This window comes from Drosophila rhopaloa, unplaced genomic scaffold (genome assembly GCF_018152115.1).
Source record: "Drosophila rhopaloa isolate 14029-0021.01 unplaced genomic scaffold, ASM1815211v1 contig_3, whole genome shotgun sequence".
NCBI lineage: Eukaryota > Metazoa > Arthropoda > Insecta > Diptera > Drosophilidae > Drosophila > Drosophila rhopaloa.
Genome location: NW_025335123.1, coordinates 14334719 through 14346990, shown reverse-complemented (window position 1 = coordinate 14346990; position 12272 = coordinate 14334719). Strand labels below are relative to the sequence as shown.

Sequence of the window (12272 nt, the reverse complement as noted above, 5' to 3'; positions counted from 1 at the left end):
TGGTAGGTCGGATTGATTGGTCAAATATAAAACCCATAGGAAGTCCCAGCTTCCTAGCTTTGCAAACACCAAAGTTATGGCATTTCCAATCGTTCAGTTATATGGCAGCTATAGGATATAGTCGGCCGATCCTTATGAAATTTGGTAGGTCGGATTGATTGGCCAAATATAAAACCCATAGGAAGTCCCAGCTTCCTAACTTTACAAACACCAAAGTTATGGCATTTCCGATCAATCAGTTATATGGCAGCTATAGGATATAGTCGGCCGATCCCGTCCGTTCCGACTTATATACTGCGTGCAAAGGAAAAAAGGGTGTGTGCAAAGTTTCAGTTCGATAGCTTTAAAACTGAGAGACTAGTTTGCGTAGAAACAGACAGACGGACAGACGGACAGACAGACGGACAGACAGACGGACAGACGGACAGACGGACAGACGGACAGACGGACATGGCTATATCAACTCAGGAGGTGATCCTGATCAAGAATATATATACTTTATAGGGTCGGAGATGTCTCCTTCACTGCGTTGCACACTTTTGACCAAAATTATAATACCCTCTGCAAGGGTATAACAAGAAAAATTAACATATTTAATTTATATATTTTATAATAATTGCTTAACTAAGAATTCTTTATTATAACCTTTAGGAACTACTTCTTGAAGCTATTTTCAATTATTCAATTATTACCACTCAGTATAATTAAGTAATATTAACAAATCAATATATTTAATATTACAAAACCTACTTATCTGCTAAACCATACTAATGAATAATTTTTTTTCTTTTAGAAATTAAAAAAATATTAATTAGATGCCATCTAAATAAATGAATATCTACGTAGTTGAACAAGGAAAAGACCTCCAATTTAACACTGATATTGAGCCATCGGAAACTCCCCTTCACGTAACACCAGTTCGCCAGTTCTGTGACTTAATTGTTACCCTAATTGAAGTGGTTGTCTTATGATTTTAAGGAAGTCAACACAATGTACACAGTAATGGCTGCGTTTACAATTCAAAGTTGCTCGATGCATCATAAAAGTGGGCAAAGAACAAGGAAGTCGCCGTTGAGCAGAGCACACATTACCAGAAACACCTCCATAACCACTCGCACTTGTACTCGTATGTCCATAACTAAATAACTAAATAACTAAATCCACATTGTACAAGCGGCGACAACAGCGAATAGCTAAAAACGAACAACTAACAGCAGCCAACCGAAAGATGAAGAGCGGGCAGCAATTTAAATGCCGTAAAAACGATTTATGTTCGCGTATTTTATGCCTCGAACAAATCCCAGCGAACCGTAGATTGTGCGTACAGTGCGTTTCAAAGCTGTAAATTAGCTAAACATGTCTTATTATTATAATTAATTTAACAAAATTGTTTCACATTTCATTTAAAATGATTATATTTACATAGTTTATACATATACATACATATACATAAATTAAAGTATAAGTATAAAGAATAATTCAGTTTTAAGTATAAATCAGTTTTTGTTTTATAAGCAAACAAAGGGAACACAAATTAAAATTTGTAAAATTTAAGTCAACTTACAGAAACTCGTTATTAAGTGTGAGTCCTGAAACTACTCTTATAATTATATATATTTTACACTCTGATAATGACTTTGAACAAAGGGAGTTCAGTAGTCGCTTTACAAGTTGTAAAGTGCGTAAAGCACAAGTTAATAAAACACTCTACAGAAACTCGTTGTTTCTTAATTTTAATTTAATAGTGACTTTAAGAAAATGCAATTTTTTCCACATTTCCCAATGCAAACTTAACCAAGGTTTGAAGTTATATTTGGAATATATATATAAGTTCTTTAAACCACCTGTAATGCTTACACAATCACCGAGTAGCCCTACAGTTTCGTATCGGACTGTCCCGACAACTTTGTGCACACAAAGCTACGCTCATGTGGACGCGATTGTCTGTTTGTTTTTGGCCAATTCATCAGCCTCCCCCTTCGCAAGTTCAAGGCCCGGCCATAAAGGCACTAAAACAAAGATGTGTGCTTACATGGCCAGAATAGACCAAAGAACTTGTGTCTCCAGCATTCCAAGCAATTGAATTCCCATCGAAGTTCCGAAAGTTGTTTGCCAAATTGAATATTTTCGGACGTAGATTGATGGCGGGGAACTGATGACAAACTAGTCTCTGCATTTGCATAAACTTAATTGAACACATATAGTTATGGTGGTGGGTGCAGCCCACAATCCACATCTGAATTCCCATCTCCATGGGAAAGTAAACCGAATTTGGGACTATCTGCCAATCCGAAACCCGGAAATGGGCGTACTCAGTGAGGCGTGGCAAGAAGTCAGTTCCTCGAATATAGTTTAAATAGTAGTCGGTGAAGCCGAACGCCAGACCCGCCCATTATCTCTTCCTATTCACCTGATATTATACCCTACCATATTTCCATAGAGTGCCGAGTCATTCTAAGTGGGTAATATGGGGGTCTGTGTGTCTGGGGCTGGCCAACGTTGACTCAAGTCATTGACACGTCTATTTTGGGGCCAATGAATTCAGACTGAATTGATTTTAAGCGATTGGGGTCCAATCCGATCCGATCTGATCTGCATAAAGAGAGTAGTTTTAATGGGGCTCTGATTGGACGAGTTTTAATATAGAACTTACGGTTTTTCTTAGGTCAGGTTTGGTTCCAAAGAAAAGAACCCAAAGAAGTACTGGTATTCCTTAGAACTGCTGTATATAGAATACTCTTTCTCAAGTTACTGTAATATTATAAGTATTTGTGGGAATTCACAAAGTTGGTTATTGTTTTTTAAATAGACAAAACTAATGTACATTTTTGTTAGTCATATAATTAGTTTTATTTTCTTAATTACCCTATTACTAACTTTTAAATGTATTTCCTATTACAAAATATATTTAAAGTACGTAAATTTGTAAATAAGAATATAATTACATACCTTAAAAAACCGACCATTGCATCTTTCAGTTTATTAATAGCTTTATTTGAACTGTACTTAACATTGAAGTAGTTCCCTAGAAAGCATATCATTTACTAAGTAACCAAACACATCATCAATTAAAAACTGTGACTGGGAAGTACAGAGAATATTTCCATTAAGAGAATACATTTCGTATATCTACTTTCTGTTTCTACTTGTTCAATTATCATTGCGCGTTAGCAGATTCTTATTTAAATAAGACATTGAACAGTCTTAAAATTCAAGTATGGGTAATCAAATCAACAAATATCTTAAATGTATGCATAAATAATGATTCAGCAGCTTGCTGGAATATGCTAATCACACCGGTACGTAGTTCTATTTCTGAACTCTGTTGCCATTTAAGGGTCCAACCAGAATGTTCTCAACCCGAACTGGTTAAGATTTATTCTTTAGCGATATGGATTTTCTGCTGACCCATCTTCAGAGTGTAATACTTTTGTGGATTTTTTGGATTTTTTGGATTGCACTGCTTTGGATTGCTGTCTTCAGCAACTTCGCTGGCATGCCAAGGCTATATACTACTAACATATATATATACGCATGGCTATATCGTATAGGGGCTTGGCTCTTGCTGACAATCGGTTTATTTGGCAATCGGTTTTTGCTGAATTCTGTTAACTGATTTTAATTGTGGCGAAGACGGGCAACAACAACAAGTCCGAATTGGCAACCGGTTCAGGGTGATCTAATCAAAGGGTTTTCGGCTGATGGGTTTTTTCGGGTATCGGTTACCTGCCTCTATGTTTCTATTTCTATTTTCAAATCCCATTGGGCCAACAACACCTGTCGGCACGTCTGAGTGCGAAATCCGCGACGGGAGCTCCCTGGATTTTCGCCTTGGCTGTCTTAGGTATTGGCCAACTGGGCGACCGGGTCGAAGTCCAGTACGACCTTGACCCACCCAATAAGGCCATGTCGCCGTGTCTGGGGGCTGGCCAATGTTTTGGCTTGTTTTTGCCAAGTAAACACATTTGACATGGGCATTGGGAATGTGCCCATGCCAGAAAGACATACACTCAATATGGCTACCTGACCAAAAGTTTGCACAGCTCTCTTTGTGGACTTTAAATAACAATCATAAATTGAGCTTGTGCACAATTGAATAAGTAATTTTAATAAAAATATGTATTAATGTATCTATAAATTAATTTCCTCAAACGTTTTTCATCTGTTTAAGTTCCTTTAAAGTACTTAAACAATTTCTATTAGCTTGTATTTTTAAAATAATCTTGTTTCGACCGAATAATAAAAATTGTTATTTATCATTTATTAATCTTAATTTACCATGTATAACTTAAATTTTAGGTAAATACAATATTTTAAATCCTAACTGATATGGTATTAGAAAAAGCTTAGATCAACTGACTAACACTTATAGTCACAGCCTAAAAGTATTCAAAATAAACTGAGACAACTAAGCTTTTTCAACTGTATTGCAAAAAGCTCAAAAATAACTATAAGTAAAAATGAAATAGTTTGATAATATATTACATATTTTTCTTCTTTTCACTTCCCACTACAAATCTAATCAAATGCAAACTGCAAGGTGAAAGATAAGCAATCCATATAAAGCAACCTAGAAAATTGTTGGGATGAAAACAATGGAATTATCAGTGATTAACCTATTGACCTGTAATCAATCAATCTCGAACTTGAACTTTCCAATTTCAGATTGCAAAGTGCAGTCTATATTAATTTCAGTTTCCAAGTCGGTAAAGAACATGCTTTATATTTTAAGTTTTATACTTGAAATAATACCCTCTTTTATTATTTTACCAGATAAGATAGATTTAATCCAATCTTCCTTTTCAATTAGGTAATTTCAGTTAACTTGGAGTTGGATTGTATCCCTTCTTAATAACCTTTTTTTTATATTCTTAGAGATTATAAAAGATAGTTATCACACTATGAAAAAATGTGATCCAAAATGACTGGCAATTTACTTAGCTGGATAACAATATTTTGAACTTTGAGCTAAATAGTTTATTTTTCTGCATTATAAGATAAATTTCAACTTAAGACAAAATAAGGGTAATTTAATGATAAGATTTTATACTGAGGGGGTGTTCAAAACAACCAGTTTTAGCACTTTTATTTATTTATATGTACTATATAGTATATATGTGCCTATAAAATCCACATATTCTATGTGGGTCACCGTCAACCTCGTAGTTGCTGTTCGTACGACTGTCGTTGTAATAGAACTCGTTTTTGGGTCTGGCCAATCCAATGAGAACAACCGACACGTTCCACGGGATCCTCAAATTGGCGATCGTTTCACTACACCTGATCGAGCGTATGCACACCTTTAAAGATAGAATTCAATTGCAACACGTACTTTTAATTCCTTCCTCGGCGTTTTTACTTGCTTATCACACGCAAAATAAAGCATTTATTGAACTTGATATTATTGTGAACTTATTCTTATCATATAAAGTCTTCATTCCAACATAAACTAAGAAAATAACTTAAGATTGTTATGCACATTTAAATATCATATTATATAAGAAGTCAATATTTAAGGAAAGAACTTAAAATTCGCCTTACATATTTCCAGCTCATATTTCTTTTACATTTAAAAATTTACCCTTATATATTTTTTTAGAAAATTGTTCTTTTCAGCACTCTTTTTAAATGCCAATTCTTAGATAAGAAAACATTTAGGGCTAAATGTTGATGATTTTTTATTTTGTTTGACGTCATAATCTAGTTTAAAGCACTTGGAAACTTTTGTTTATTACCCGGTTATTTTTCAGTTTGGGTGTGTACTTTGAGCTATTAATCAGATTGCCTACGCAATAGTCTTGCTGTTTTTAGGTCAAAAAGTGGTCCGATCTAAGCTAGTTGGTTGACGAAATACTATTGGAAAATATCAAACAAAATCCATTAATGCAAATAATAAATATAAATATATTTATGCATTGTATTTTATGAATGTTGCTTTGGCTAAAATTCGTGTTTAAAGGATGGGTTACAAATATAAAGTAATTATGAAAGAAAATCTCCATTAAATTTTCATTGAACATTGTTATGGCTTTTCTAACTATTTGGTTTTTGGTTACTGTTCTTGCATTAAGCTGGGTCTATTTTGTCTTGGGTTAACATAAACAACTGATATTTAGAGCATCTTTCCGCAATTAGAGACGCACTTCCGCTGGGTTTTTTCCTGGAAGAGCCTTATCTATCGGCGGAGGGCATCAAGAGTTGCCCCACCTTGACGATCGACGATCTGCTATCTGGTGAGACCCAGAGCTCGGACCATAAACCATCAACCACATACCCCGGACCCCCAATTCCAACAGCTGCGATCCGAGTGCGCATTAATGGCAAAGCGAGCAGCAACGCAGAGCGGTTCGCAAACTTTAAGTTCGCAAACTAGTCATTCAGTAACGCAAGATCGCTCGTCACATCAACAGGTTGATTCTTGATTATATAGTCGTCGTTGTTTGGGGTCGTTGAGCGAGTACAAAGCTGAAATCGGTTGCGAAATGAGCACCCTGGCACTGCTGGCATTCGTGCTTTGGGCACTTTTCCTGCGATATCTGCCGAATATCCTGAATTTCCTGAGGCTTCAGAGATTCGCTAAGACATTGCCGGGTCCCACGATTGGCGAGCTGATTGCCAATGTAAAGAAAGGGGGTGAGTTTGTTGCCAAATCTCCAGTCAAAAAGGCCGTGAAAAAATGCATACATTTTATCACGCATACGCAGCGTTGACCTTGCTGGCGTACTTGATTTACATGTGCAGTGCATAGCGTTGTTATCTCGACATGCAACAATTGTTGATTCTTCTATGAATGCAGTTTCTTTATAATTATTATTAAATATTTTAATAGCTGGGTAACAAAAGTGAAATAAGATTTATTATTTACAAAGCAATATAAAAATGTATTTTGTTGTTGAATAACAGTTTTTATTTATGCTAAATGAATATTTATGGTGCTTAAAGTAAAAGTAAAATGAAAAAACAAAAATGTTTAATTTTACCTCATAAACAAAAGACTATGCCACATTTAAATTGTAAATATTTTGCCAATTCATCCACATTAACTTAAAGTTGGCAATTTTATGCTGTTTTTAAAATTACGCATAATCTTGCTGATATTAAAGCCTCTCAAACCTGTTCCAGTTTTCGCAGAAAATTTCAGTGACAAGTTCGCTTTCAATTTACCTAATAACAATAACTAATTTGTATTAAATTATGTTTTAGTATATGGTTTCTAGTTGTTTAAAGATAAATTGCCTACCTTAAGAAATGGCTTCCAAAGACTAAAGTCCCGCATCCTCTGATTTTACCCAGAGATCCTTAACTGGCTGAAGGAGCTGAGGCAGCAGCATGGCTCGGTCTTCCGCATTTGGTTCGGCAAGGATCTGATGGTGATGTTCACGGATCCGGAGGACATCAAGCAGCTGCTGGGCAACAACCACCTGCTGACCAAGTCGCGGAACTACGAGTTGCTTGAGCCCTGGCTGGGCAAGGGATTGCTCACGAATGGAGGCGAGTCCTGGCACCGTCGCCGCAAGCTGCTCACTCCGGGCTTTCACTTCCGCATCCTGGGCGAGTTCAAGGAGCCCATGGAGGAGAACTGCCGCATCCTGGTGAACCGGCTGAAAACACGGGCCGATGGCGAGTCTTTCGACATCTACCCCTACATCACCCTGTTCGCCTTGGACGCCATCTGCGAAACGGCCATGGGAATCAAGAAGCACGCCCAGCTGCAGAGCGACTCGGATTATGTCCAAGCTGTCCAAACGTAAGTACAGATACAAAATTTTGATTATTCGTATGTTTCTTATTATGTATGATTGCTATTTGAAGCAGGGGAAATAGCTGGTCTAGAAAGTGTAATTGAAAAGCCAAACAAATTGGTAATAAAACAAAAAAGCACTTTAAAACTTACTATAACTATTTCTATAAAACCCTTTTGTTTTTGGTAAATAGTTTGTTGCTTTTGTACTGGACAAAATATAAAGATTTTATGTGTGAATTTACACACACTTTCCTTAATACTCTTGTTAATATTTTTCAGATAAAACATATTACATTTTTGCTGCATTATATTTCAATGTTTATCAACGTTTTTTCTTATTAGAAAAATGGGTGTTTTCCTTCATTTATTTCCTCCTTTTTCATTCATGTTTTTATTTTCTGTTTTTTTATGTTGTAACACAAAAATGAAAAATTCACAAGGAAGTATTTATTTATTTGGCTAAAATTTTCAAAGAAATTTAATTTTGTACCTGCTAAGTTAAGTCTATCTTTATTTTCTTCAAAATAGTTTTTTATGTTAATTAATATTTAATTAAGATGTATATGTATATATTTTTTTAATTCAAATATATATATATGTATTATTTGTATTTATATTTGAATTTGTATTTATATTTGAATTTGTATTTATATTTGAATTTGTATTTTTACCCACAGCATCTGTCGGGTGATGCACAAGCAGAGCTTCTCGTTCTGGCAGCGCCTGAACGTGTTCTTCAAGCACTCGAAGGCCGGAAAGGAGCGGGATGGGGCCCTGAAGGTGCTCCACGACGAGACGAACCGGGTGATCCGGCTGCGCAGGGAGCAGCTGATCCAGGAGCGCAGCGAATCCCGGCCAGAGGCGGAGCAGCACGTGGACGACGTGGGCGTCAAGCGGCGACTGGCCTTCCTCGACATGCTGCTCCTCGCCCAAATGGAAGGCGGCGGCGGCGGGGTGGAGCTGAGCGACACGGACATCCGCGAGGAGGTGGACACCTTCATGTTCGAGGGCCACGACACCACCAGCTCGGCCATCGCCTTCGCCCTCAGTCTGCTGTCCAAGCATCCGGCCGTCCAGCAGCGGGCCTTCGAGGAGGCCAGCGAACTGGAGGGCAGGGAGAAGGAATCGATGCCCTATCTGGAGGCGGTGATCAAGGAGACGCTGCGCATCTATCCCTCCGTCCCCTTCTTCTCGCGCAAGGTCCTCGAGGATCTGCCGGTGGGCAAACTGACGGTGCCCAAGGGCGCCTCCATCAGCTGCCTCATCTACATGCTCCACCGCGATCCCAACAACTTTCCCGATCCAGAGCGCTTCGATCCCGACCGCTTCCTGCTCAACGAGAAGCAAATGCATCCGTTCGCCTTCGCCGCTTTCAGCGCGGGTCCCAGGAATTGCATAGGTAAGATCACTCAGTAGAAATCGTTGTGTTATCATATAAATACCTGGAAATATCCCTAGATTATTATTATTATTATTATTTGCCTTTAAATCATTATAAATAATCAAGAAAAGATAAGATAGTATAATTATATATGTATTATATATAAATGCCATTCAATGCTAAAATATCTTAGGGCTAGCAATCTTCTACTAGTACTTCGAAGATCACCAAAAAATTCCCCAATTAGATGCACCTCAAAAATCATTCGCAAATTTATGCGTACAGTTCACTTTTGCAAAATTCGATAGATAAGGTTCCATAACAATTAGAATACAGGTCTATTTAGTCAACACGTCTATGAGATAATCGCTTTTAATGCTATTTATACAGTCTGTTTTGTTTCCAAGAATAGCCAGCGGAAAAATATCATTGAACCTGAACCCAAAAATAGATTTAGCAAGTCGCGATTTCATTTTTCAAATTTATATGGTGCAAATTCAGTCCAAGGTTGTATTCCACAATATATTTATATATTTAAATGATTGATAAGGACGACATGTTTTTCGATTTCTGGGCTCCTAATTCACAAATGCTCAAATTCAGTTAAATTTAAGTGTATTTATAATTTGAATAATGAAAAATATCTTACAGTGCTGATAAGCTTGGGATACTAAAATTTGTTTAGTACTAGTTTAGTTAAGTAAAAGCACATTTAAATATCAAAAAGATACTCATGATGATTTATATTTTGAACTAGTTGTGGTAGTTTGTAATAATAATGACCTGTTGTTTATTTTGAATTTATTTATTGTAATCAAGCACTATAAATAAGTAAACATCTGTCTATTTAGTTCAATCACTTAGTTGTCAGGAATCAAAGTTCAATACCATCGGATTCAATTTAGAAAAGCACTTTGCAGTTAAATATAAGCTTAATTTTCGGGCACATCTAGTACCTACCAGTTCTAATTACCTTTTAAATGTTTTTTCAACCATTTAGGCCAGAAGTTTGCCATGCTGGAACTGAAGACCTCGCTGTCGATGCTGCTGAGGAGCTATCGCTTTTTGCCCGATGAGGATCACCAGCCGAAGCCGTTGGCCGAATTGGTGACTAAGAGTGGCAATGGAATCAGACTTCGGATTCTGCCGCGTGACGAGAACGTCAGCTCAGCATAATGCCATTATCTCAACATAATTTATAGTTCGTAGGCCCCATCATGTCTAGATTAAGTGGAGTGTAGTAAACAATTGAAAACATCCGTTGGGGGTCTTTTTGTTATCACTTGCGAGACCCTGCTGCCATAATATAGATTATATAGACTTGGATTACTTTTTAATTTTTTTGTTGCTTTGTTTATTTTTTGCTTTGAACTTTGAAAAATACAATCGATCATATACATATATACACGATTAGAGAGGTATATATATATGTGTGCATGTATATAGGTGCTGGGCTTTATTTATGGTTAACATCCAGAACCAGCAAACAAAAAAATAGTTATATGTTTATGTTTATGTATATGTATATGTATATATATTTATTGTGTGTATGCCGATAGCTCCCTCCCTTTCCCTCTCCCTACAAACTACATACACAGACATTACTTATTGCTCTCTTCCGAGTTTCCGTTAGCCCAAAACTCCATATCGTCCGTGCTCGTATTCCCTGACAATTCCTTAATCTACGGTTCCGATCCCATACGATCTCGACTCGGGATCCTTTGCCCTCACTTGATTTCTTGTACAACTAGTTAAATTCCTTTACCACAAATATATATATATTTATTTTTTTTACTTTTGTTAGATGCATGTATGATCGTAGTTATCTGGTAGTTATTCACATATATTTTTGTTTATTTTATTTTATTTTGTTTTGGATTTAGTTTGTATGGTATACTATAATCCCTAACTAGATTGCCTTCAATTTCCGTTTGTGTTTCGTTTGTTGTGCCCTTTACTGGGCCCACAATGAAGTCAAGTCCCGATTTGTATATATAATATATATGTCATTTTCTATATAGGTAAGTGTAAGCGAGTTCCTTTCTTTTGTTTTTTGTTTGGCGCTTCTGCCTTAAAGCTTAGCAGGAAACAATTCGTCTAGGGGCTTAGTTAGAGGCGGCTAATGATATGATTTGGCTAGAATAAGATTCGGTAAATACAGCTCAAATACCATACATATATATAGCATAACTGGGGCTTTCGGGATCCTTGCACTAGAAGAGGAAGGCTGGGGAATACTGCAACTTTGGCTATAATGTTTTTTAGGCAATATCTAACCCGCATTCTTTTTTACTACGTTTATACGCAGGATAAACTATTTAATCTGCTAACATTACTGATTAGTAGACATCCTATATTTACAAATAGACAGCAAAACGTTGCTATTCTCTAACTTAACTTGTTCACAAATTTTGAACCTTAAAGGTAATATATATATATATATGTTTATACTTCAAGTTGATTGATTTTTAACTAGTACAGGCGAACTTCTCTTAGTTAACTTCTTACACAATTTAATTATTGTAAAATTACTGGATTCCAAGGAAGATTTAAGTTTTTAAGTTCTTTAGAAAACTTAAAAATGCTTGAAAGCTGATGACGAATGACTTTTGAAAATTCCAATTAAAGTTTATGTGGAACATAAGGTTAATGAAGTTTAACAGCTATATTTCAAAATTATGTTTTTGAAAAGCTTACATTATCGAATAATTTTATATTTAGTTTCGAGACCTTTTGAAAGCTTTGTATTTTAAAGTCAATTTTTGCTTTGTTAGTTATGGTATTATATAGAAGCACTTTTCAAAAATATCTTTTAAAATGTTTTTAAATTATTTCGTATTTTTTGTTGGCTTTGGAAGTTTTTAAGAATTTTGTTTTAGAAGTTCGCTGTATTTATATCGAGCGCATAAAGGTGGTAATGTTTCTAGTTTCTGGCTGTCTTTGGTAAATGCAGGGATCCGGAAAGCCCCATACTAATGGATAGATAGCTTCTATGGCATCTATGGCCAGGTGAACCGCTTTAATCGGGCGACTGCCGGGATCACAGCCAGGGTATGCAGATGGTGCGGCAGACGTCGCGTCGATGGGGATGTGGATGCGGCTCCTCGCCCATCTGTCCACCGCCGCCGCCGCCGCCGCCACCTGCCC

General features: G+C 36.6%; 1 protein-coding gene across 1 annotated transcript; it reads left to right on the top strand.

Annotated features, from left to right (window-relative positions):
* Positions 1-6378: 6378 nt before the first annotated feature.
* On the top strand, positions 6379-10384 carry LOC108040525 (probable cytochrome P450 4s3). The gene is made up of 4 exons (XM_017118026.1): positions 6379-6633; positions 7294-7747; positions 8422-9143; positions 10126-10384. Exons 1-4 carry the CDS (start codon positions 6483-6485, stop codon positions 10299-10301), a joined length of 1503 nt encoding a protein of 500 aa, XP_016973515.1. The 5' UTR covers positions 6379-6482; the 3' UTR covers positions 10302-10384.
* The last annotated feature ends 1888 nt before the right edge of the window (positions 10385-12272 follow it).

Bases quoted from the DNA above. Each gene is read 5' to 3' on its own strand.
- LOC108040525 (XM_017118026.1), top strand. From the start codon at position 6,483: ATGAGCACCCTGGCACTGCTGGCATTCGTGCTTTGGGCACTTTTCCTG. The intron at 6,634-7,293 runs GTGAGTTTGTTG...GATTTTACCCAG, and splicing joins TGCCAATGTAAAGAAAGGGG to AGATCCTTAACTGGCTGAAG. The intron at 9,144-10,125 runs GTAAGATCACTC...TCAACCATTTAG, and splicing joins GGGTCCCAGGAATTGCATAG to GCCAGAAGTTTGCCATGCTG.